Source organism: Halichoeres trimaculatus, unplaced genomic scaffold (assembly GCF_033239565.1).
Source record: "Halichoeres trimaculatus isolate MK-OKI-2021-1 unplaced genomic scaffold, fHalTri1.1 fHalTri1_scaffold_9, whole genome shotgun sequence".
NCBI lineage: Eukaryota > Metazoa > Chordata > Actinopteri > Labriformes > Labridae > Halichoeres > Halichoeres trimaculatus.
In genome coordinates this window covers 10,779,449-10,804,845 of record NW_027437188.1, presented here as the reverse complement: position 1 = coordinate 10,804,845, position 25,397 = coordinate 10,779,449, and the positions used below count along the sequence as shown (strand labels likewise).

At 39.2% G+C, this 25,397-nt stretch overlaps 1 protein-coding gene across 1 annotated transcript; it reads right to left on the bottom strand.

The window, feature by feature from the left end:
• Window positions 1-1,297: 1,297 nt before the first annotated feature.
• On the bottom strand, window positions 1,298-25,397 carry LOC141797955 (ATP-binding cassette sub-family G member 4-like). The gene is made up of 15 exons (XM_074679674.1): window positions 25,301-25,397; window positions 14,964-15,229; window positions 9,668-9,785; window positions 8,824-8,956; window positions 8,676-8,726; window positions 8,377-8,522; window positions 6,669-6,792; window positions 6,476-6,590; window positions 6,240-6,382; window positions 6,013-6,111; window positions 5,758-5,926; window positions 5,580-5,680; window positions 3,231-3,389; window positions 3,026-3,144; window positions 1,298-2,812 (listed from the first exon to the last, which is right to left on the bottom strand). The coding sequence occupies exons 2-15, from the start codon at window positions 15,214-15,216 to the stop codon at window positions 2,587-2,589; spliced, it is 1,956 nt and encodes a 651-aa protein (XP_074535775.1). The 5' UTR covers window positions 15,217-15,229; window positions 25,301-25,397; the 3' UTR covers window positions 1,298-2,586.

Below are 25,397 nucleotides of genomic sequence, written 5' to 3'. Positions count from 1 at the left end.
CTACACCACACAACAGTAGTATAGGAGAAGGTTGAAAGAGCTGTCATTCTGTCTTTAAAAGACTTATGTACGATCACATGTTATCTCCTTCAGTGCATAAAAAACAAGCTACAATTATAGACATCAACATAACTATTAACAATAACCACACAGCAACAACAAAAATGCACTATTTTGAATGTTGAGACTACAAACATTCAGCTTTGACTGAAAATCTCCGGCAACAAGTGTGTTGGGAGATGTGCATCACTTTCAGGTGTCCCCTGGAAACACTTCTGTTGTGTTGTGCTGTGCTGCAGTGTATTTGCAGCATGTTTTTCTTATGTGTTGTGTTGTGGTCTTTGCAACGTGTTTCCTAAATACTGTGCACGTAATGTCAAATTGATGAGGATGTTTTCTTAATTTGCTTGTGTTTTGTCTTCTTGAAGGGATTTCATAAGTTGCAGCGCTGTGAGCTCTCAGGGCCACCGATAATCATCTGTTGCAAAGCAAAGCAAAGCAAAGCAAAAATGGCCTGGCTGACCTAAAATCAGTATAAAAAATATCAACAGCATCTTGTTAAACCATAAAGTTAAGAAAATAAAAGAACAAAATAATAAGCTGAATGTAATTAAAATATAAATGATGTTAAAAAGTCATGATATATGTACTAATTGTAATAATAGTCCATTTATATTTGAGTAAGGATCACACAGCAACACACAGTCTAAAAATATGGAGCCTTTGCAGAAGTACTAAAACGTGCAGTTCCTTGAGTGACCACTAGGTGTTTGTTGCAGAAACCCCAGATACCACACACACACACACACACACACACACACACACACACACACACACACACACACACACACACACACACACACACACACACACACACACACACACACACACAAATAGCTCTCTACAGCAGAAACAAACATGTTTACAGCCTGGTCTAAATAATGGTTGTGGCCTGAATAGCTGATTTCCCAAATAGCACACTGTGCTGCGGGGGTGGTTGAAATAACCTTGGCATAGGCTTTTTTAAGATCTCACATCTTGTGCTTTAAAAATTAATCTCTGTGATGTGTACTGGGGCTTTCCAAAACTAACAATTTGGCCACAGTGTCATCCGGAAAAGGTCACATCTTAATTGTGTTTAATGTGTTAGACTTGAATGTTCCTGATGTTGTTCTTACAGCTGGGTGATTAGTAAGAAAGAGATATTTCATCTGAGTTAGTTTAATCAGTGTTTATTGAAACATCAGACACTTTACATACCTTGCACAGCACAGTGAAGCTGTAATCAAACCGTTAGTCAAAACTTACTGCCAAACAACAAAAACAGCAGACAAATGGATTGTCAGCACATTGTTAATAAAGTGTGAGAGTTTTTCCAGTTCACACAGTTTTTCTTTGGTTGTTCTCCAAATGCTCTCTGTCTCTCCATGTGCAGTCCAGAGGCTCATTTTTCTTCTGATGTTCAAATAAAAACAATGAAAGTTCATATAGCACCAAATAATTCTGACTGCATGAGCATTAACCAATGTAATCTGGACAAGAAAAATAACAATACAGTACTATTTTGCTTAAATACCTTTTTATAATAATGTGCATATAAACTAAGGATAATACAGTACAGTATAAAATGATTAAGGCTGGCACAATTTGCAATTTAGCTACCTTTTTTAAGATTTTAGGTTCTACTGTGGGAGTGCAAAAAGTACCAAATATCAGTAGTCAATCATAACAAGCTTAATTTACAACTACAAACATGTTAGAAAATAATCTAGCTTGAAGAATGATTTGATTTTCATAGACAGTTAATGATTCAGGACAAAAAACATTCATCCAAGTTGAGCTGGGTGAGGACAAAAATATTTCAAACACAAGCAGCTTCTATCCAGTGTTCAGGCACAATACATCACACTTCTGCAGTCCTGCAGTGCAAACGTTTATCCTCAGGTGTCTCTGACTAAGGGTCTGTGTCCATATACTGCTTTCTTTCCACTAATACAAGAATGACTCTCTCTGCCAATAAAAGGTGAGTAGATACTGGAGAATTAGAATCTTGACAGGGTGAAACAAAACCCGACAATGACCCTGACTGTGACCTCAACATGAAGCATTTTCTTAACACTGCAGCATTCTGCAGGAAACAGCGCTATGTGGACACAGGCCCTCATAGGTCAATGTAAACAGTCTGTCTTTCTCCAGAGGGCGTTTTTTGTGCACCAGAGTCCTCACACTCTGATCGAATGGCAGCACAGTGTAGGATAAACATGCATGTCCATTCTAGTAAGTGCTGCTGTATTACATGAGCCTCGCAGAAATAGAAGACGCACAGTGAAAGCTGCTGAATGTGGCTCAGTCTCTTTGTCTTCTATGGTGCTGATCTGGCTTTATGTGCAGGATTTAAGCCCTGATGTCTGAGGTAAGACAGGTTCATGTTGGTTTATGAGATGACTCCTTGCTGCTCTGCTTCATCAGTCACAGCAGTAGGTCTGAGAGTGTATGTTCAAGTGAAACCCACGCTGAAAAGAGGTTGTTTTCAGTGCAAGAGACCAGGTCTGAATGACATCAGGGACAGCCATGAGACTCAGGAAGTTATCGCTCAGACTTGATCTTGTAGCGAAGGACAAGGTAGGTAGCCAGTCGAAAAATGATGAAGAAGATACCGAGGACAATGAAGTCTATGTAGAGCTTTGCGTCTTCCACGTCCAGTAACTGCAGAACCTCCTCAGGCTGTTGGAACTTGCACACCTTCCCCGGACACTCGAGCTCTGAGCGGTTCATCCCGTAGATGGATAGGATCACTCCTTCAAAGCCATACCTGTGGGGGAGGAGAAACTGAGACTGATCCACTACTGCAGAATCATCACACAAATTCAGTCTTCAACTTCCACCTGCTCTCCGTAACCTTTGTTTCCTGGAATGAACTCAGTTTGCTGGGATCACTTTCTGTCTTTTACATGTTTCTGGATTATGGTTGATGTTTCTGAGCTCTGTCTGAAAGGTTATTCTGATGATGATGATTGTTCTTTACCTGACGTAAGAGACGTAGGAGCTCCACTGCAGATACTTGGGGATCGTGTCAAAGTTCACAAAAAATCCAGAGAACAGCAGCACAGGTATGGCTGTGACTGGTCCAACAAATGTGGCCACCTGTAAAAGGTAACAGGGTTGTTAATCTCACATAAAAAAAATGAGGAGTGAAATCTGGCTCTGACCTCTGTGTGAACCTGCTGTACCTGTAGAGAGGTGGACGCAGCTCCAACCAGCAGACCTAAAGACTGAGCGACCAGAGCGGTGCATATGGACAGGGCTATGAAGAGTAGGTATCTGCTGGCCTCAGGAGGCTGCTCTGTCATCCAGTACACGATGCTGCAGTACATTATGGGACAGATCACCTGGAATACAACAGAGGGACTTTTGGAGTCACACTGAGTGCTGGTCTGACAGTTTGGAAGCAACTCAATGCTAGATATATCTCTTTAATTTTCTATTAAAGTAGGAGGAACTTCAATGTAGGGAGGAGCAATTCTGAAGTGAGCACAGAAACAAACGTGAACTGACCCCATCTTGTGAAAACAAACTCTGCTTCAATGGGAAAAACCTGCAGAAACCAAAATCTGAGCAAGTTTTATGACTTATTTCTATTGCTGCATTAATCCCAGAAGAAAACATGTACCGAAATCCATTTGAATTGAAAAATATTGCTTCAAAACAAGCCACATTCACTCAAAAAGTCCAGAAAAATATCTGATTATAAGATTTGCTAAGCATTGAATTGCTCAATGAAAGCTGTCAATGGAAATAGAATTAATGTCTTAATGTGTAAGCAAATATCTGGACAGGAAGTTAACATGAGCAAGTGAACAAAAAGTGACATCATTCTAGTTACAATAAACCAAAGAATTCATTTTTAAGGCGGTATTTATGCCTTTATAAATGACCATGATGAAGGCCAAAGGCCAAAACACATTGGTCTGAGAGAAAAGTTCTTGATCCTACATGGGTTCTGACCCTTTGAAACTCCTGTTGTCTCTACATGCACTTTGACAGGTGGGGCAGTTGTGCGTTGTCATGTTATTTATATTTTTGTTCATTAATATCTTGAAGTGAGAATTTTAACTGGCACCCCAGGGTAATTTACCTTTACTAGACCTGATAAGACACATAGAAATAAGAGAAACTCAAAACTACTTCACTAAATACTCAACAACCTGGATTTAAAATGGAGCAGTCACACCTTCTACCACAGTTACAGCCTCATTCTGTGGTGACCACAGACCTTTTTATGATGTAACTACAGCAGGAAATTTAACCAAACATGTGCCAAAAACTACATAAACCACACGAAGCACAATCTTGTTTGGTTATCTGATAAAAACACTAAACTACCAAAGGACCTCTTTCACAATACATGTAATTTTGCCCACAGCCCAATATTTTGTTTATTGTTTGGTATCTGTAGTACACCCAGAGACTCCCAAGAATGTACCTTTAGAAAATCCAAAAGTCATCCAGGGCCTGTACTGTGACCTATTTTATGATCATTGCCATAGGTGTGAGCCAGGGTGCACACTTTACCCCAAAACTTACTCAAACACAAATAATAAATCATCAAATTGGGTCAAATCACTTTCACTGAAGTCTGGTGCATCTTTTGAAATCAAATGTAAAGCTAAGTATTACAAATGAAAGAAGTTATTGAATTTTGGCAGGAAAAAAGGTAGTTTTTTTCATGATTTTTTTCAACAAATTCAATTCTTTAGATATGTGTCTGACCAACTTACAGTTGCTGTACACTTAAAATACTTACAAATTATTTGGCCACATATATATTCTCAAAGTGGGAAAAAAATCATCAAATTCTGAGACTGGTAAAGTTGTTCAATTAACAGGTTGGGTTACTGTGGTAGAATCAGGATATATATCTTGCATATCAGGGAACCTTAAAAGATTTGTTCAGAATTCATCCTTTAAGTATGATTTCTTTTAGAATTTGAAAGCTAGATTCAAAACAAACATTTCACATGAAATGTTATTCATTTTAATATTGAACAGCCACAAAGGGCCTTTATATTATGCCTTTGTGATGAGATAATAATGAGCCATTGATACAAGTAAAAACCGATGCATTTTAGGATTGTTGTAATCAGATTGTCTATATCTACAATGACAGCAATATGTAAACATTACTTCTGTCAATTTCTGTTTCTAGTACTTATAAATACATGTAATCTTTTTTATGGCCTTAGTGTCTTTTTGCATTGCAATGGCTTGGACAATTTTAATTTGCAGACTGGAACTATAGTAAGGGAAAGGGGATCTGAGAAATTCATAAGATGATTGATCGGCCCAGGATGACTTTCTGATTTTCTAAAAGTATATTCTTGGGAGTCTCTGGGTGTACTACAAATACCACACAATAAACAAAAAATTGGGCTGTGGGCAAAATTACATGTATTGTGAAAGAGGTCCTTTAGCAGCTGAAGATTCAGTGGATAACACTTAGCTGCCACTAGAGGGCAGTGTTGTGCTGGGTTATTATTTCCATACGGACTCTTGCTCCTAGAGATCAACCCTGGACTCACCTGGAACGGGATATCTGCCATCGTCTTGGCCAAGTAGTATGCTTTCAGGCTGTACCAGTAGTTCAGATGCTCCCGCAGGAACACGGACATCTCCAGAGGAACTACACATGGAGTGAAGACACATTTACAAACTGGACCTCAAAAAAAGAAGCATTCTCCTACCCTCGGTAAGACTCACAGGTTAGCACGGTTGGCATGAGCGCCCCGAACATGAGGAAGAGCATGGAAAAGAAGAGGAACCCGGTGTTGTTGAAGACCTTGCTGGCGTCGTTGCCGATGTTCAGGTACAGCAAACCTATCAACACGCCGATGGCGATGTGGGAGATCAGCCTGAGATGGGTCAGAACCTGAGGAGGACAATCAAACATTTGGAGTGGATTGATTTTTCCTGTCTTTATTTCCATCAGAGTATGGTCATCATTCTGTCACCTACCTGGTCTCGACAGATAGTGATGAAGGTTCTCTTGAAGAGGATGCAGAACTGTGTTTGTGTGCTTGTGGCAAATGTATGACTCTCTACGTGTCCGGCATCCTGCAAGGATGAGAGCAGATTAATCTCACACGCATGCATAACCCCTACCTAAACTCACAACAGGTTTATAACCAAAGACAACAAACGTTCAGATCCAAGCAGCAGAGGGGCTGATTCTTCCCTCTTACCATCGGGTACTTGGTCGTACAGACGGACGGGCCATTGGTATCACTGTGGCTCTTTTTCTCCTCTAACGCACACATCCCTCCTTGGACAGCCTCAAACAGCACCGGATTCAGGTCTCCATACTCTCCTGAGGCCACCTCGATGACTGGAGCAGAGACATGAAGATGGAGACAAGCACGCTATGAAGGAAGTGTCTCAGATTGTCCTCAATAAAGTGAATCTGATGAAGTGTTCTTACTGAAGTCTGCAGGGTTGTGGTAGGTGGGACAGTAGAGGCCCAGAGTCTTCAGGTAGGGGATGAGGTACGTGACGGTGCCTTTGTAAATACACTGACCCTGACTGAGGATGTAGAGCTGTGGAGGAAGGAATCACTGCAGGTTAATAACCTTGAACACAGTGACACATTTCCCCATGTACAGACAGACGTGTACCTTGTCGAACATCTCAAACAGTTTGGCGCTGGGTTGGTGGATGGTGCAGATGATGGTCCGTCCTCCCAAAGCCAGAGACTGCAGCAGGGAGACCACCTGATAGCAGGACGCGCTGTCCAAACCACTGAGCACAGAAACACAGAGGCACAGGAGGGGTGAGCAGCTGACTCTTTTAAATGTTAAACTAACAGGCTTAGCCTCGGCCTCTATCCACCATCCATCTTTAGATTATATAGATTTATACAGTATCAGGCCGATTGGTTTTCAGGATGTGAAGATTGATGTTGGAGGAAGTATAAGCTCTCCAGGCCTGATTAAGGGATGGATTGTGAAGCTTCAATACCACTATTCAATATCTGACCAGACATTTTTTGTTCTTTTCTCTCAGACGTCGTCTGATGGTTATGATGGGGCTACAGTTGGCACCAGTAGCAGCTTTGATTTGGGTCGATGATCGTCCTGCGTCTTTAAATAGCCAGTCCTATCCTACCACTTGATGTTTAGTCCCATGACCCTCAGTTCTTTAAAAAAATTGGATAACCATCTTGGTGCATCATGTCTCTTCACAAACAGCATGTTGGGTGAGACCTTGCTTGCTCAGCTCCACAATCCTTCCACGTTCAAAGACAGACAGCCTTTTTGCCTTTTCCATCAGCAGGTCATAACATTAAGAACAATTGAATAAAAATAGCATGAAAGACAGGATCCTGTGCAGTTTTAAATAAATAACCTGCTCTCTGTCATGCCTGTATAGTTTCATTCCTTTCTGCATATTCATGTCATGCTTTTATTTTGAAATCACAAACCCTGTTCTCTGTGTTAGATTTGTTCCTGTCTACCCTGCCCCAGTGTGGTCACACTTGCTCCCTGATTTTTCCTTCCCACCTGTTTCCCATCACACTTATTACCTCTTGTATTTGATCTCATGTCTCTCACTGTCTTGGTGCCAGTCCGTTGTCCTTCACAGTCTTCGTCCCAGCCTTTATTCACAGTCACAGTCATAGTGTTGTTGTGTTTTATTTCTCGCATTCTGCCTGTTTGTGTCTTTTGCTCCTGTATCTTCTTTTTGTATTTAAACTCTACTTATAACCCGTTTATAACCCATCATGACTCAATGTGAATTCTTGTATTTTTCCCCAAGTCTTAAGGTTTTGCTTGTGAGTGTAAATTCACAAGTGAGCTGGATCTAATCTGTGAAATACTGTCACCTCTGGCTTGGCATACTCTCTTAATTAATCACTGACGGATGAACGTATGCAGCGTGAAGATGCTTCAGCAGGACTCACGCCAGATCTGTCTCTGTTTCATCTCTGCTTCATTATGTGTTAACTTCACGCTCTCTCATCTGTCACCTCACACTAACACCTAGCAGGACCACCAGACAGCTGAAGTTGGACACAAAGGGGTTCATGCGCTTCCTGTGTCAATGATGAACCCCTCATTGAAAGTCAAACAAATGTTTTAATGTGGTCTCAGTGCCTGACTTTTTTGAGCAAATGATGCACAATTCTTGGTCTATTCTATGTGAATTATCTCCTCTCTTCCAATCAAAAATCACCCTGAAAGCTCAAACTTTGATTGATGACATTGATTTTCATTTCAGAGAGTGGTAAAGGTCTACTCTGAACAACACCTGTCCAGCAGTGACTCGTATTTCTCTGATGTAGGCAGGTTTCATCACATGCTCATCAGCATCAGTCTGTCTCACCTGGTTGGTTCATCAAAGAACATGACCGGAGGATTGTTGACCAGTTCGAGGGCGATAGCCAGACGCTTACACTGACCACCAGAGAGCGAGCTGGTTCGAGTGTGAGCACAGTCCAGGAGCCCCAAAGCAGTCAGGATCTCATTTACCTGGACACAAGAAGAGAGACAGAAGAATCCAGCAGCCGTGGATGAAACACTTCATAAAATCTGAACTATTGCTTCAGTGAGATTCAGATTTTAGGGGTAAATACGATTGGTGTTTCCTTTTTTTTCTGTGTTCAGCTTTGTTTCTCTTCTCACCAGTTCCTTCTTCACTTCTAGACTTTCATCCAGCTTCAAGTTGGCTGAAACCTGAGGAAACGAAAGACATGACATGCTCTTAAAGCTCACACACAGACAGAGAGAAAACAGGTCTGATACTTCCTGACCTGTGCCAGGAGCCGCTCACCATCATGGCCTCTCGTGCAGTGAGGTGAGGCAGCAGCATGTCTTCCTGCATGATGTAACAGGACATCTTCCTGAATGTCCTCGGGTCCCGGGGTTTCCCGTTCACCAGGATCTGACCCTTCATCCCCGATTCCCTGCAGTAGGGGGTCACAGACAGGTCAGAGGCTTGAGCGGGAGGTAAAGGATGAATAGGTGCTCCACAAACAAAGGGGGGTGTTTAACTCTGATCTCTTAACACACATTTTGTGGTCTTAAGGCCCCAAACCAGTTGCAGGGAGAGCTAAAATAATTCCAAAGGGCTCTTGGATTGGCCCGCCTAATGAGAAATTTTCAGCACAAAGACAAAGCATCAGGGCTGCACGGTGGCGCAACGGTTAGTGCTGCAGCCTCCGGTTCAAATCCCCACCTTGGCCGGTGGGCCTCTCTGTGTGGAGTTTGCATGTTCTCCCTGTGCATGCGTGGGCTCTCTGCGGGTAACATGCTCCTCAGGTTAATTGGTCACTCGAAATTGTCTGTAGGTGTGAGTGTGTGAGTGAATGGTTGTCTGTGTCTATGTGTCAGCCCTGCGATTGACTGGTGACCAGTCCAGGGTGTACCCCGCCTCTTGCCCAATGACAGCTGGGATAGGCTCCAGCCACCTGCGACCCTAAACGGGATAAGCAGTATAGAAAATGGATGGATGGAGACAAAGCATTAAAGAAGTACAGAAGTTCCAGTTAGTTTTTGATGATCACGCTTTCACCTTTTGTCCGGCAGCTTCACAGTACTTTGATCTAAAACCAAAACCAAGCTCTGATTTGCTTCTGCTAAATTTAGCCTAAAGACAGAGAGACGTTCTCTCTTACCTGTATCCAGCCAGGATGTTCATTAGAGTGGATTTCCCGGCCCCTGAAGGCCCCATGATCCCTATCAGCTCCCGACTGCAGAACCTTCCAGAAAGACACTTCAGTAAGGCTTTAAACCCTGAGAGGACAAAGAGGACAGAGGTCAACTCAGGAAAACATCTTTATTCAAGCATTCAGCTAACATGCATCCACTCTACTCTCTCTTCAAACATCTTTTAGGATCCACTAAAGCTTATTTTGTACCTCTTCATTAGAAAATCTAGAAAAATACTTGAAAAATGCACAACCCAGCAAAAGCTTTCCCTGTAAGTCCAGAAGAAGATCCTCTGCAGTCTGTGAGCATGAATATCACACTGCACAGTATCAGATGTTGCACTTCAGTCTAAATGCATTAGCACAGAGCACTTACCTGCATTATCTTTCACAAAGACCATGTTACAAAGTGTTGGAGCAGAGTTTCTGCACTGAGCTGCAACAACTAAACTTAAATGTTGTTTTTAAAACAAAAGGTAGACTTAAAGCCCACCTTTCAAAGCAAACCTTGGGATCTTTAGAGAAGATGTAGCATCAAACGTTGCAAACCTTGTTGTCTCTATTTTGACATGTGTGTGACACTACAGTCCTGACATAACTCCTAGTCTTGACCCTGTGCTGCATGTCAGACCTCTCTGTACTCCTGCTGGCTCCTGTCTCTGTAGCTGCCCATCTGAAGGAAGTAACTACATGGTAAAAAAGAGTCTTGGAACTTTTTAGGTAAAATAAAAAGGTTCATTCACTGAAATACATGCTCAACAGCTCCAGCAATTTAATTTAGTATGCATTCCTTTTTATTTGAACTTTCTTTTACTACTCTGATGATATTCTGACTTTGTTGTGTATTAGTGTCAATGTAATTACAGAACTACCTCCGAGGTCATTAAAGTATTACTGATTCTGCAGAAAAACCTGCATTTTGGCACAAAACTCAAGAGGTGATTTGAAGTTGTATTTTGAGTATTTTTTTCTTAAGCAGACAGGACAGCTGGGGAGAGAATGCACCACTGCATCTAGGATGATAGCCTGGCTATAGCGCTCCATGCATTCCTAAATAACATGTCTGGAAAGATTTTTGTTGTATTTAAAAAACTTAGATTTGGATACATCTTTTCGTAGAATGTGGGCATCTGAGATATGTAGCTGCAGAAAACATCGTCCACACAATCTCCAAAACTAAGAAGAAGCAAACAAACTGAGCTTGTGAATCACAAATAAACAAATGAGCAAACATCCCAAACTTGCAATAGCTAAAAGCTCTGTACACCAGAGCAACATCTGAGCGTAACACAATCCTGAGGTTTGGAAACAAAAGCTACGACTTCAGTGAGTGATATGCGACTCTTTTCGTGGTATCCTATTGATTTTGATCAATTTGTTATTTAATTGATCTGTTGCTTCACTGTTCAGTTTCAAGCAAACAGAAGGGTTCTCCTCACAAAGATGGATCCGACACTGCGGAGGAGATGTTGTGTGTCTATAGCCACCAGCGATGAATTCTTTGGCTTAGGTATGAAAATCATAACTGCTGAATCTGCGCAGACTTGTAACAGCTTCATAATTCTGCAGGTGATGATGTGATTCGTGGTACAAACAAAGAGTTCTGTTTAAGTTTTCACGACAGTGCTCTGAGGCTGTTTGTGTGGCTCAGAGGTCAGACGTGTCTTTTGTTTCACTTCTCACGTTACTGTTTTCATATCAAATAAGAAGAGTCCCAGTCTCTTATGACAAAAATAAAACCCAAATGTTTCTTTAAAGCTCCTAAGCCTTTACCATTTCATCAGAAACTTGAAGCTCACAGCTTATTCAGCATTCAGGACATCTGCTAATTCAACATTCAGTGACAAGCTTCCCAAACAATTTTTGCACTGCAAACAATGAAATCTACATTTACTGACAATTCCAGAAAAAAATGTCTTAATGTAATATTTCTAAAGACAAAGATGACACCTGAATTGCTGAAAAAAAGTAAAAACAGAGGAAGAAAAGATTTCTGCTCATATCTTTCTTTGATCCTCCATATTATTTTGAAACTACAACATTTGCATCAAGTGTTTTATTCAAGTGGTTCATTTCTTAAGCTACTAATGGTATACACATGTACTTAAAATACAACATAGGATAAGATAAGTTGATGACATAAATGCTCAGTTTGACACTGACACATGAACTGTGCAGTAAACCAATAAAAGAAGGTAAAAAATATTATTGATACAGTTGTTTGACATTTTTTATGCAGCCAAAAAGAACCTAACTGACAAGTATTAAACCGGTCTGACTTCACCTTCCTCTTCCCCTTCCTCTCCTTTAGCAGTTTATGATCTGAACTGTCTCAGACAGTACATCAGAAGACAAACGCACACAAATGCACACATGGACACAGAGACGATCTTCAAAGGAGGCAAGAATCATAATTATTTATCTTCAACATAAAATGAAGTGCAAAAAATAGGTGCAGATTTTTAAGACATATCTGTTTTCGGTAGAACCCGCAATATTTCCCAAATTGTGTAGTTCTGTCACTTCAAATGTAATGTTTGTGTGTGCAGCTGTTCTGAACAGAAGACCTTCCTTTAAATAGTTTATAACTTTAAAACTTTGACTAATGAAACACGGATTATACTTTGAGCTACATTTGAATCATAAAGTTAAAGCAAAAGAAAAAAGTAACTTTGATCTTTGTGAAAAAAAATGTTGCACTTGCATTTCACACTTGTAAAACCTGAGACCTGGTTTCACAGTTTTCTTCTATCAACTCTGGTTCAGTGTGTGCTCAGTGCGTCAACATCTCTCAGCTCTTCTCATTCCTCACCCCTCCTCTCTCCCTGTGGGAAAATGATCCTGAAAACAGAATCCAATACTAATCACACTGTAAAAAGGGAATCTTCAATCAGTTGAAGTGATGTAATTTTTTTTAAATAAATCCAACTCAATATTTTTATGTTGAGATTTCCAATGTTTTTTTGTGGATCATATCAACTTGAAATTCTGCATTGCTACAACTAGAAAAGGGAAATAGCTGGACCAACTTAAACTATTGCTTCAATTGGTCATATCTAAGTAAATTAAGTTGTTTCATCCCAACAGCCTGGCTGCCTGTGCCCCACAGCACTGAGGGCTCCAATTGAAATACTCTCTCAGTTATGGTAATTTAAATATAACTGAAAACAAACCCAATCTATCATTCTTAACCATAATTTTAGCCCACCAACACATCTCATTTATTAATATATAAAGCATTGAACACACTTAAAGGTACACGGCCCATGCGACAGGGCACAGACAGAAGGTCCATGCCATGTGGAGCAAAGAAAGCCCGTGCCCTTGGAGGGTTAACATCTCAATTTTCAGCGGGAACTAATGTCCACTGCATTTCCTCCTCACAAAGGTTATAATAGTTAACTAAAACGAAACTAAAAAGGAAAACTAAAATTTAAAATACATTGCAGTTAACTCTAACTAATAAAAACTAGAAAAGAAAACAAAAACGATCAGTAAACTAAAACTGTATCTTGGGTTCACAAAACTAACTGAAACTAACCAAAATTATGGAGAAAATGCCCTTAGTTTTAGTTTCTGACAATATTAACAGCCTTTAGGATTTAAATTAATCTGACACATTTTCCCAAAAAATTTTATGACAGTTTTCGGCAGTTGTCAGCGCCGTACAGCACCATCGTAGTGATGTACTGGGACGTGCTTGTTTACTGGCTGTGCACTGTGCTGCGACAAAACGTAGAGGAGCAATGAATCAGAGCATCTGTAATATTTTAATTTTATGTGAGTCTGACTTCAATTGTATTTAAGTCTGTCTTTCTTGTTAGAGTCCAAGTTTCTAAATATTTCAGCTCATATTATATTGTTCTATATATATAGTTTTAGTTTATATTGATTTTATGTAATTTAGGTTAACGTTATTTTCATATAATTTATGTATATATTTTTTATATTGAGTTTATATAATTTTTTTCAGTGAGTGCTATGTTGGACTTGAAAATAAACAGCATTCAAAAATATTTACTCTGTCCTTTTTGAATCCTGTACCTGGTTAATAAGGTATGAAAAAACTAAAACTAAACTGAAACTAAACTAAATCTAAACTAAAACTAAGCCTTGTTGCAAAAATCAAAACTAAATAAAAACTAGACTGCCTGCTCTAAAACTAATTGAAACTAAACTGTAATGGGAAAAAAAATCAAAACTAACTAAAACTAAACTATAATGACAAATCCAAAACTATTATAACCTTGCTCCTCACTCATGGTTAGAATTAGGTAAATACACAGGCAGAAAAGTAAACGTAACAAGTAGACATAAAATAAACTCAACTTAAGACTATTAGTTATATGTACTAACCTTTTTTAGTGCAACTGTTTTCCTAGATTCTTTTAGGTAAGCTCAACTTGTCACATTTCACTGTGCAATAAAGCATTAAAACACCTGGTCACATTTTACTTTTGGGTTTTGCAAATTATTGAGTTGAAAAAACTGAAAACTTTAAGTTGAATTGATGCAAAATGTGGATTTGAGAACAATCAAAATAATAAGTTTATTGGACTTAATCATTTTTGTGAATTGAAATTATTATCTTGATTTCAAATAACTTAATTTACGAAGGTGTGACCAATTGAAGCAATAATTTAAGTTGGTCCAACTGTTTTTTTTTCAGTGCAGAGATTGCTACAGTAGGTTTAAGCAGCAGTTTATACACTCACTAATGAGTCAGAAAGAGAGAGAGAGATGTCTGTGACAGGATTTATTTACCCAGAGGAAGCAACGTTCAGAGGGAGGAAACCATGGCGAGGCCAAACGAAGGAGAGTTATTCAGCTGGAGAGTGACGCTAAGATATTGAATCTTACACTGGATCCCTAAAAGCTGCCCTGTCTGATCCAAAGACGAATTACACTGACAAAGAGACGACAGCCCATACAACTCCATAGCACAAGAAAATATCAAGTTATGTATAAATCCCACAATAATCTACGTCAGATTCATTCTCCTGAAGGAAGACAGAGTGAAACCTCTAACTTAGTGTTTACAGTCAAACTGAAACTCAGCAAGATTAGTCCCTGTACGAGCTTACTCCCTATTTCACACAAACCTGGTCGAAAACAAAGCTTATATTTGCTTTAGCTTGCAATGTGGATTCATCCTGTTGCTGCTTTTGTTTTCCCTCTAAAAACTACTGTTCTCCTTTTTTTTAAACCTTCCTCTCACAAAAAAACTGGTTAATGAACGAGTGACTAAACAGCTGCATGTCACCTCTCCTCCTCCAGCACGGCCCCTCCTGGATGGTGTAGGAGAGGTCGATGAACTCCAGGTCCACGGCTGAGCGTTTGGGCAGGTGAGAGAAGCGCTGGGCGTCTGTGATCTGGTTCTCCACCTTCTTCAGGTGAGTCAACAGCGACGCCTCCTGCTGCTGAGGCTGAGGCTGAGGCTGGCTGCTCCCGTTACACGTGACGGCCTCCTCCATGGGGACGCCCACAGAGTCTGGTTCCAGAGCCTTGTTGTCCATTTCTGTTACCTGTCTGTGGGACAGGGAAGAGATCCAGTACACAAAGATGCCGTAAAACTGCAGAGATGACTCGTCCTTCCTACCACAGGCTATGGCTACTCTTAAGGCTGGAGGCCAAAACAACTCACTCTGAAACATAAATCATATTAGAAAGGAAAATTAAGCCGCCAAATACATCCCACTCTGCAGCTGTGTTCTGATGCAGAGGCTGCATCCTTCAGAAAGCACGTGTAGCAGCCAGCTGTGTCACCCTGCGGCCTTCAAGGTTGGCCCATCTAGTAGGCTGCTCCAAATGCTTCTAATGGATTTATTTTACTTTGCCAAGTCATGCAGGATTCATGAGATGCATCCTGCACTGTCCATTACTCATGATTCTTTGTGTGCAATTAAAACCACACAGCTAGCTTTGGGTATCAATAAAATCAAAGTTTCTGAGATCTGTGGGTTTAATATGACATGAGGATTCCAGTTCTGCACATCAGTTCCTGAAAAATCCAGTATTTTAATGTATCATATCCTCATGCATCCTCATGCATCACATCCTAACACATCACATCTCATCATTTTGTATCATGTTGCATTATTCGGTATGGCATTTCACCATATTCCACCTCAACACATCATATGAAATCACACCTCATCATATCCTATCACCATTCACCATCATTGAACCGTTTCATAACCTGTTTTGTCTTGTTATATCCTCATGTCTCAAATTGTCTCATACGGTACGGTTTATCAACCATTAGATCTAATCAACAGATATGGACTAAGTGTTAAGACCCATGCTGTGGATGAAGTCCTGGCCTCCAAAGTCTGAAAATGTAGGTTGATTGTTTCCACCCTGACAGCAGTGTCATTTTTTTAAGGTTAGGCCTCAGGGAGAATTCTGCAGACTGTAAAATTTTGTTTCATCAGGACCTGCTGTGTCAGCGTAAAATTACATAACCTGTGATGCAGCACGTTAACAAAGCTGTGAGGAAATGCTCATGGAGGACTGCAGCAAATAATTCAAAGTTTGACCAAAGTCAGTGATACTGCACTGTTATGTGTTGCCCTTCTTGTTCTGTGTAGCCTTTGTGTTTTTCCTGTTTTATTTTGTAGTTTTGTTTCCTGTGTGTCTGGTTTAGTTTTACTTTCTGCACGTGTTTTTTTTGCACTCATTAATTTCACCTGTGTCTCATCTCACATGTAGGTCAGTTCTTTCTCTGTGCTTCCTCCTTTCTTTGTCAGTTTTTCACATCAGTTCTCCTTATGTCATCCTTCCTCTGAATGCCTGTGATGTTTCTCCTTTGGGCTCTGTTTTCACAGTAAGTGTTTTTATGTTTTTGGTTCAATAAATTCTTTCATTGGTCTGCACTCCTGTCCTCCTCTCTTTTTATTTTTGAATCCTACAACTGCAAAAAAAAGGAAAGCTTATCAAGTGTTTTTGTTTTAAGTAAAAGTTGTCTTGTTCTACTTGAAATGAGCCACATTCACCTCGTCAGTCCAGATAAAAAAATCTTGGTTTAAGTTCTTTAAAGACAAAAATTAGTTCTGAATTGCTTGCATCAAGTAAAGAAAAATCTGCCAATGGAACAAGAACAAATTGCTTGAAAATTTGCTGAAAACTAGAATAATGTCTTAATACAAGTAACTTTTCTCTCATGTTAAGTCTAAAAGACATTTTCTAGCATAAGACAAAATTACTTGATAAGATCTCAGTTTTTCCAGTGTAATCATGACTAAAAGGAGGAAGCACATCCATTTTTTTAACATTTATGTAATGCATTCTGACTTTGGGAACCTGCAAAAGGGGTAAGAAAAATGTATTTGTTTAGTTACTTGTATCAAGACATGAAACAACTGTTACAACATCATAAATCACAGACAAGCTCTTACAAGGACCTGAATATCCAGATATGACCTTCAAGTATGTACGACTCTACAGAGATGAAATTTTTTTATGCCGAGCCGCAAAGACTGAAACGACCTGGAGACGTGGCAGGTTCAGTAAAGGTCTGACTCCATGAAAAACAAACCCTTTGGCGGTTGATTTCCATACAGTGAACATGTTTAGACATTTCATGATGCTGCAGAAAGAATTCAACAGGAAAATGCCAATGATCCGTAAAGTGTTGATGCCAAAGATCTGCGAAGAGGGATGAGTTCAGGGTAACAAGATGAGCACAGCTTAAGACTTCATCAACTCCAGCAACACTGGAGTGTTTCAGCTCTACTGTAACAAGACTGTTCAATACATCCACTGAGCAGGTGAGGTTCACTCTTTAGTTTCCTGTCTGAAGGACTGTTATGTCCCTGATCCTGATCACAGCTTCACTCTCAGCAGACAGATCCACAGATACAGAGACAGGGAGCTGCTTCCTCTAAACCTCGGCAAAGTGCTGACTTTGCAGAGGCAGGAGTGAGTTACAGCAGCTGTGTGTGTGTGTGTGTGTGTGTGTGTGTGTGTGTGTGTGTGTGTGTGTGTGTGTGTGTGTGTGTGTGTGTGTGTGTGTGTGTGTGTGTGTGTGTGTGTGTGTGGAGAAACCTGGTTGCCTATGCACTCAGCTTGACTTACTGTATGATAAACACATCAGCAGTCAGATCACTCAGTGTGTGAAGTGATCAACCACGTCTCAAAACCAACGACAGCAGCAAGTTTCAGCCTGTGACTTAAGGCCTGTTGACAACAGAGAGCGATGTCTGCATCATGTCTCCTTCTTCAAGTTCATTAACTTTTGACGCATCAAAAAAATCCACTAATAATAATTACCTTTCCCAAAGCTGGCCCCCTTGAGGATATTTAACACAGTAATGGCAATAAGGTATAAAATGTAAAAGAACAATTTGATAAAAGACGCTTTAATGGTTGAAATGTGTCACACTAAGAGTTCCCCCCTGAAGAGTGATTTGTTTTTAACGAGTGCTGTCAGGCGATTAAAAAAAATAATCTAATTAATTACAGGATTTGTAATTAATTAATCGAATTAATCTCATTTTAATCTCATATCAGCTTGAGGTCCCAAAATAAAGAATTTGAATTCCAGGACATTAAAATTACATTAAAAGACATTAAAAGAGTTTAAAAAATAAGGTGGGAATATATACAACACATTTTTAGGTACCCTGAGGCATAAGGAACACATGAACCTACCTTAACAAAATCTACACAGTCCTGAACCTAGGATAAGCTGATTTGATTTTTAGGGCGGTTTTTGCTTCTGTCACATTTTTACTCAATGTGGACTCAACTGTCACTGCAATGTGAACTTCTATACCTCTATGAGGTCAGGAGAACCAGGGCTAAAGGCTAAAAACTGTGAGGAACTATGTACAAAACACTAAATTCAAGTCTTGGATCAAAGAAAAGTGAAGTATTTTCAGTTTAACATGCTCTGAACACAAAAACTGTTGCTCATTGGTGCAGAGCAGCCCCAAGCTGAAACATGACACCAGGAAGATGGAAGCAAATTTTCAAAGACTTCTTTAGATTTAAATACAGGACATATATCAATAATTCAGAGCTTGTTTAAAGCAGTAAAGAGTGTAAAATTATCTGTTTTTTACAGAATTGAGGTAGAGCAAACGGTTGATTTTCTGCAGATTTTCAAAAAGGACGTGTGAATAAACGAGATGTGGATGGCAATCCCCCAAAAATCACTCTCGCTTCCCCCCGGTTTAAAGCATGTTGCTGACGTCAGGTGTGATACATTCAGGGATTTGAAATTTGAAAATCTGACGAGAACACCACTTTCTCCAAGTAGGACAAATGGTTTGTAAATACCAGACATTTGAAAATAAGTGTGTCTTTGAACGCCCCGCGGGTTTGGGCTCCAGATTAATCTGCGTTAATTTTTATAACGCGTTAATTTGCGGTGTAATTAATTAATCTAATTAACGCGTTATTATGACAGCCCTATTTTTAACTAAACAGGTTTGCTCTGTCCTAAAGAGTTGATATTTTGTCTCAACACAGTAGGATGTGTTTCCTTATCTTTAGAAAACATGGTACAGTTTGTTTAACTGTACCTATTCACAGATGTTTCCTCATTCCTCTTTTAGCGCATTTTGAGGTCAGTTTTAGCCTACTCTCAAGTTTCTGGTTTCTTTCCTCGAAAGCGCACTGTAAGTTCAGCTTTCAGGTACCTTCTTTTTTTTTTTGTTTTCTTCCCTTTAACACATGGTATGGTCAGTTTTGAGACACATTGTCAGCTTCTGTATTCTTCTTTTAAACATATGGTGAGGTTAGTTTTAAGTTTCATTGAGTTTTTGTTGTCTTAGTTTCAAAACATCATAGGAAAAGTTTCAAGGTACTCTACACCAGCGGTCCTCAAACTTTTTAGACCATGCACCCATTTCAGGTGGCATATTTTTCGAAGATCTTCTTGTTATCATAAATACTCTGTTATGATAGCTGTAGTACTTTGCATTAGGCTACATTTATACTTTCCAATAAATTTATTTTGTAAGCTTCGAAAAAAAGTTGTCTCTTTTGTTGTTGTTGTTATGATTTTTTCCTCTATTGTTGCGCACTATGAGGACATGTCACGATCATTCTAGAGTTGATCTCATGGCACAAAGTTGGGCAGGAGTATTAGCTGATTTTATCGGTGCAAGAGATCCCAGTTTGTTCATATGCGTTTTCAGTGATATAGCACACTTTTGTGCTCTACACATTCTGTTGTCTTTCCTCAAACCTCATGGTAAGTCTTTTTTTTGGATCCTTCAATCCAAATAGTGACTCATTCTGTTTTATTCAGTCAGTTGAGCTTACAGATTTGTTGTTACAGTTTTGTTCACTCTTGTTCGAAACACCTCTGCTCATGATAATTCCTTTGAGTCCAGATTCAGTGGAAGTGTCCATACATTTCCTGGGAAAAGACAGCTTAGGTCTGACCAACATCAGACAAAATCCATTTCCATTGACCTCACAGGACTCTAAGCAGCTGAAATATGCGATCTACCCTGTGATCGCAGGATGATTAACGATCACCGAAATGGAGATAGGTATAATCTTTGTTCTGCAGACCACTGTAAAAACCGTTCCCAACTCTGAGGTGGTACAGTAATTTGTCCTTTTTGAGACAGAAGTCTCATTTAATCACTCATGGGGTTCTTAATCCCCAGGGGGATTAAAATCAACTTTCTTTTCCAGCCTTGATCTGCTCGTAGCTGGAGGGGCCTGGAGTTACCAGCTTGGGAAAAATCTGCACACTCAGGTACACTACCAAGCACCAAGCCAAGCTAATGTATGGGAATCTGTTGCTCCTTCACTTGCCCTCCACATCACATCTCCACATGGACACATTTCACTGACAGCAACAGGGGAGAAGCCAAAGAAAGGTTGTTACTGTGTGTCAAACAGGACCTGATAACGAGGAGACAAGGAAGCAGGGGGACACGTACATCTGCCAACATGTCACGAGTTGACCTGGATGGGAACGCTCGGTTCAGGGTGAGAGAGGAGGTCCAAAGAGGATAGGCAGAGAACTCGTTGACCCGGGATCATACCGCCTCAGATGATCTACTGTACCACTGTTACACCTGCATCTGACTCTAAGACCTGATACCCAAATCCAGCTGGATTAAAGGCCAATTAGAGTCAAATAAAGTGGGCCGCTCACGCTGCTTCATGGAGACATCAAAGTGGTGATAAAAAATCCACCAATTGCCTGGATTAACCCTAACAAACTCAGACAAAAGGTCTGATCTACAGATTTTCTGTCCCATAAATGCTTCAGAGAAAATATACTCTGGTTTGGTGTCTGTTCTCCGCCTGTAGCTCAAAAGGCGGTCCACCTATATGAAGCAGCTGATGAAAGTCTAAACCTGACTGCAGAATTTTCAAAACCCTGACCAACACAACTATCATGTAGATCTCGCTCACCAGGAAAAGTACAGACATGTTTTCTAAAAAACTACGCACTGATCCTTTAACTACATCTCAATCATGAGTACACACCTTCCTGACTCTCAAACTGGAAGTCCCACAGAACCCCTCACCGTCTATTCAGAGTTGACAAACATTCCATCTCTATTCTAACAATACAAATATTTTCCAGTAACTTTATGACTTTAGTGCTTTAACATTCTACCTTTCATCTAATATATTCCCAACTTCAGTTTAATAACATTCTAACTTTCATCTCATAACACATCAACTTAAGTTTTGTTAAATGAGGGCTTAATTCTAATAACATTTTGACTTTAATGTCTTTAAATTCTAATTTTTATTTAATAACAATCCAAAGGTGTCAGAGCATTCCAACTTAAGGGTTGTAACATTCCCGGTCTTTCCCAATATCATAACTTTTTTTCAGTCACATTACAGCTTTAGTTGTGTAACATTCTGATTTGGTGTCACGACATTATGACTTTATTGTAGTAACATTCTGGCTTTAGTTTCACAATATTCTACAAACATTTTTTTTAATTACATTCCAATCTTTAGTGTTTATCATAATAAAATAACATTATCACTTTATTTCATTATATTAAAATGTATATGTTTTAACATTCCCACTTTAGGCTTGTTCCATTCTGGCTTCATTATCATGTTATAATGGCTTCATTCTGGTAATAATCTTGTCATAGCATTATCACTTTTTCAAATGATGTTGTGATTTTCTGGGTCTATTAAAAAAAAATACTTTGAGCTGACTTTAAGCTTACAACAGTCCAACTTTAGGGTTGTAACATTCCAACATAATTCTAATAAAACTACAACTTTATCCGAGTTACAGTCTGACTTTCATGTCCTAACATTATGACTTTTTAAAATAACATTACAGTTCTACTTCTGATAACACTATGGCTAACACTATGTTACCACTTATTTCTCTTAATCCTTGAGGGCCCAAATCAGCTTGGTTGTCTTGTAGTGTGGGGCGCAGGTTTGGTTTGACCCCAGGCTAACCTCATGAGGTGTGTGACCTCACCACTATAGGCCATACAGGCGCTCTGATTTTCAAACACATTTGACATTATTAGGATCCACAGACTGTTCCAGGAGTTTCAGACCTGATCCATCAAATCCTTATGTTATCAGAAAATCCAATCCTGTGGGTGTCTGTGCAGCCTTTCTAAAAACCTTCCTGCTTTCAGCCCATTAGTGAAACCACTTTTCTTACATAACATGAAGAGGCCGAACATAAGGATATTAAGATCACACTGAGGGAAGTAGGTTAACAGCGCTGCTCTCCCATGACTTTGTAAGAATGAGAGCTAATCACTGTGGAGGCTTTGAGAGAAAAATTAAAGCTCACGCACATTCTTCAGCAGAGCTACGACTATCAGAGGCTCCATAAGCTACAACAGCGCTTAAAACTTCAGAGACAGAGGCTTAAAGAGGGCGGGGGAGGGGTCTCCTTCACTGTAAAAGTTCAAGAGGGGAGAAATGTACAGTGAAGCCACTATACCCACTAAAAAGTCAAGAAGTTACCGAGTAATAAGAAACCAGCATGACTGATTGTGAAAGATTAAACAGACAAAAAAAATGACCATAGGGAAACAAGAAGAGGCTGGATTAAATGTTGGTTTAAAACTAAATCTGAACCACTGTCAAATGGTAAAAAGAAAGATACAAGAGAACAGATAAGGCAAAAATATCTTAACATCTACAACCAGGCTGTTTCCAGAGCCAGCCTCAAGTGGACACTATAGGAACTGCAATTTTTTTTAGCACTTTACATCAACCTTATTTCTCGCTGCTGGAGGTTGAAGCTTTTTTTCAAACATCAATTTATTTAACCTTGATTCCTGCCCACAACACTCTCTGGAGTCAAACTGGTGAACAAAATGTTGACAGAACATTTTCATTTTTCTGAAAATGTATCTCAGTTATTTGTTTCGTTAAGTACAAATGTTGAGAAAGTTAAAACATAGTCAGGGTCTCAAAAAGTAACTATGTTGAATTGAGTGAATTTGATTCCACTGCAACACTGGCATGAAAAGGGGAAAAAAACTTTAGTATTTGGTAAGGTATACATTTATTTTAAATTTATTCTTCATTTTCAGAGGAAATGTTTGGAATAAATCCAAATGTAGCCAAAAAAAATGGCACTTGGCACCAAACTTTTGAAAAGGAAAACAACCAAGTCTCACCAAGGGTTGGGAAGTGTAAAATGAAATTCTACTTAATTTGTTAGAATTAAGGTGCATTTAGTGACAGCAACACGCCAACCTTTCCATGTCAGTCAGCGTGATGGCAGTGCGAGGTTTTGGTGTGAAATCACTGGCCCAGTGACCTTAAAGGCTTTCTGCCAGAAGCTCTTTCTGCCCAAGCCTTATAAAACACCAGAAATCAACTCTGACACATTATTTCAGCCCAAACAATGATCGTCTCCTGAGACTGGCAAAACAAGCCAGGTGCTTAAACCACACAGAAAAAACACTTTGACCAAAGCTGATGGGTTTGGTGTAAACATGGCACATAAGGAAATTATTACAGACCAATTACTTCAACATTGACCTTAAGGTCACATTTGAATACAAAATTTGTGGATACAGTTGCAAGGTCTGGTAATTGATCCAAACCTCCAACCATTCAACAATACCATTTCTGGTTGATACTGATGTTCCTTCAGTTACAATACACTGTTTTGAAATTCTTATAAACTGAAGTAGGAGAACACAAAAGGGGTTTAAAACTAAATTTTGCAATATTTGATTTTTGTGGCTTTTTTTTAAATTAAAAAAAAGAAAAGTTAAACAAATGTCTGACAACAGTGCATCAGTTTAAAATCTACCACACAAACAAGCAAGACAACGAAATTCAAGCCTAATTTTTTAACGCATATGTATGCATTTTGCAGACTGGCATGAAATAGGAGAAAATCATGTCCAAATACATCCCTGAGCCTATGTTTAGTCTATGTGTTCTTGTTGCCTGACTATTTCCAGTATTGCCAGTGGAATTCACTGAACTGGAAACGTTTATTACGATGTACCAGTTAAAACACATCATTTTAAAATTCTTCCACAATGACAAGGAAAAATGGACATTTATATCTGCGAGTAAAAAAATTCTACATGTTAACATGTTTTGTGACATTTTGAAGGAGTTTCAAGAGAAAGAATTATTTTTTATTTTCATTTAACAAATAAAAAAAGCTGATATCCATCCTTATCTGATCAACATCCAAAAATAACACATTGCTATGAAACTCCGAATATCCTATTTTGTGAATTGTCCCAAGATTTGATTGAAGCTACTTGTAATGTTGTTTATTTTAGAAAATAACACTAACATATATGTCCACCGTTCTGGGATTTTAAACCTTGAAATATAAAAATAAGTCAAATGATCCAGTGTTGGTAGAGTCTAAGGACATCATATTCAGTTCACTGAGTTCATTAACGACACAAAACAAAACCTTACCACCCAAACTGTTACACATTAAACATTAACTTTAAACTCAAACTCATTTGAGGAACTTTCTATTTTATAGAGAAAATAAAATTTTAATTTGCACTCCAGTAAAACAGCAATATGTATACAATTACAGTGGATTTTTTTTCCCAGACAACAGAAATTTAGTTAGGTTTTTAAAAAGAAAATAAACTGAGTTCAGCTGGTCGAAAAAAAAAATTCACCAACAATAGTAATGACAGCCTTGAGATGAATTTTCTCAGGAGTCAACATGGACTGAATCATTTTTTTATTTAACCAATCGGGTAAATAAAATTGGACTTGTTGCAATGAGACCAATTCTATTTCTCTAAGCTATAAACATAAAATTCAAAATTTATTTTCACAAAGTATTAATAACCGTTACAGATAACTGTTGCACACCACTTCAAAAACAACCATCCCTTTAATGTCACGAAACTAAAGTAATCCCACTTGGAGTGTGTAGCTTCACACCACAGGTGACACACTAACATACGGAAATAATAATATGCTCTGAAGGACTTAACCCACAGTTGCATTAAACCGACGGAACTTATAATGAGGCATAGTATTGAGGCTGGACAGGGGAGAGCCTGCACTGTGACACATCCACAACAGGGAAAGATGACTCATTTGAGATAAAAGTAAGAGGAGTAAAAAAGAGCCGGTAGCCTAAACAGAGAACAGAAACACATGCACAGGTTGTCTTACACTGACTACAGTCGAGTTCTCGTCCTCCGTGGTGTCTGTCAGGATGATGATATCCTTCCCGGCTGCTGCATTCAGAATCAAACAGGATCTGTTTCAG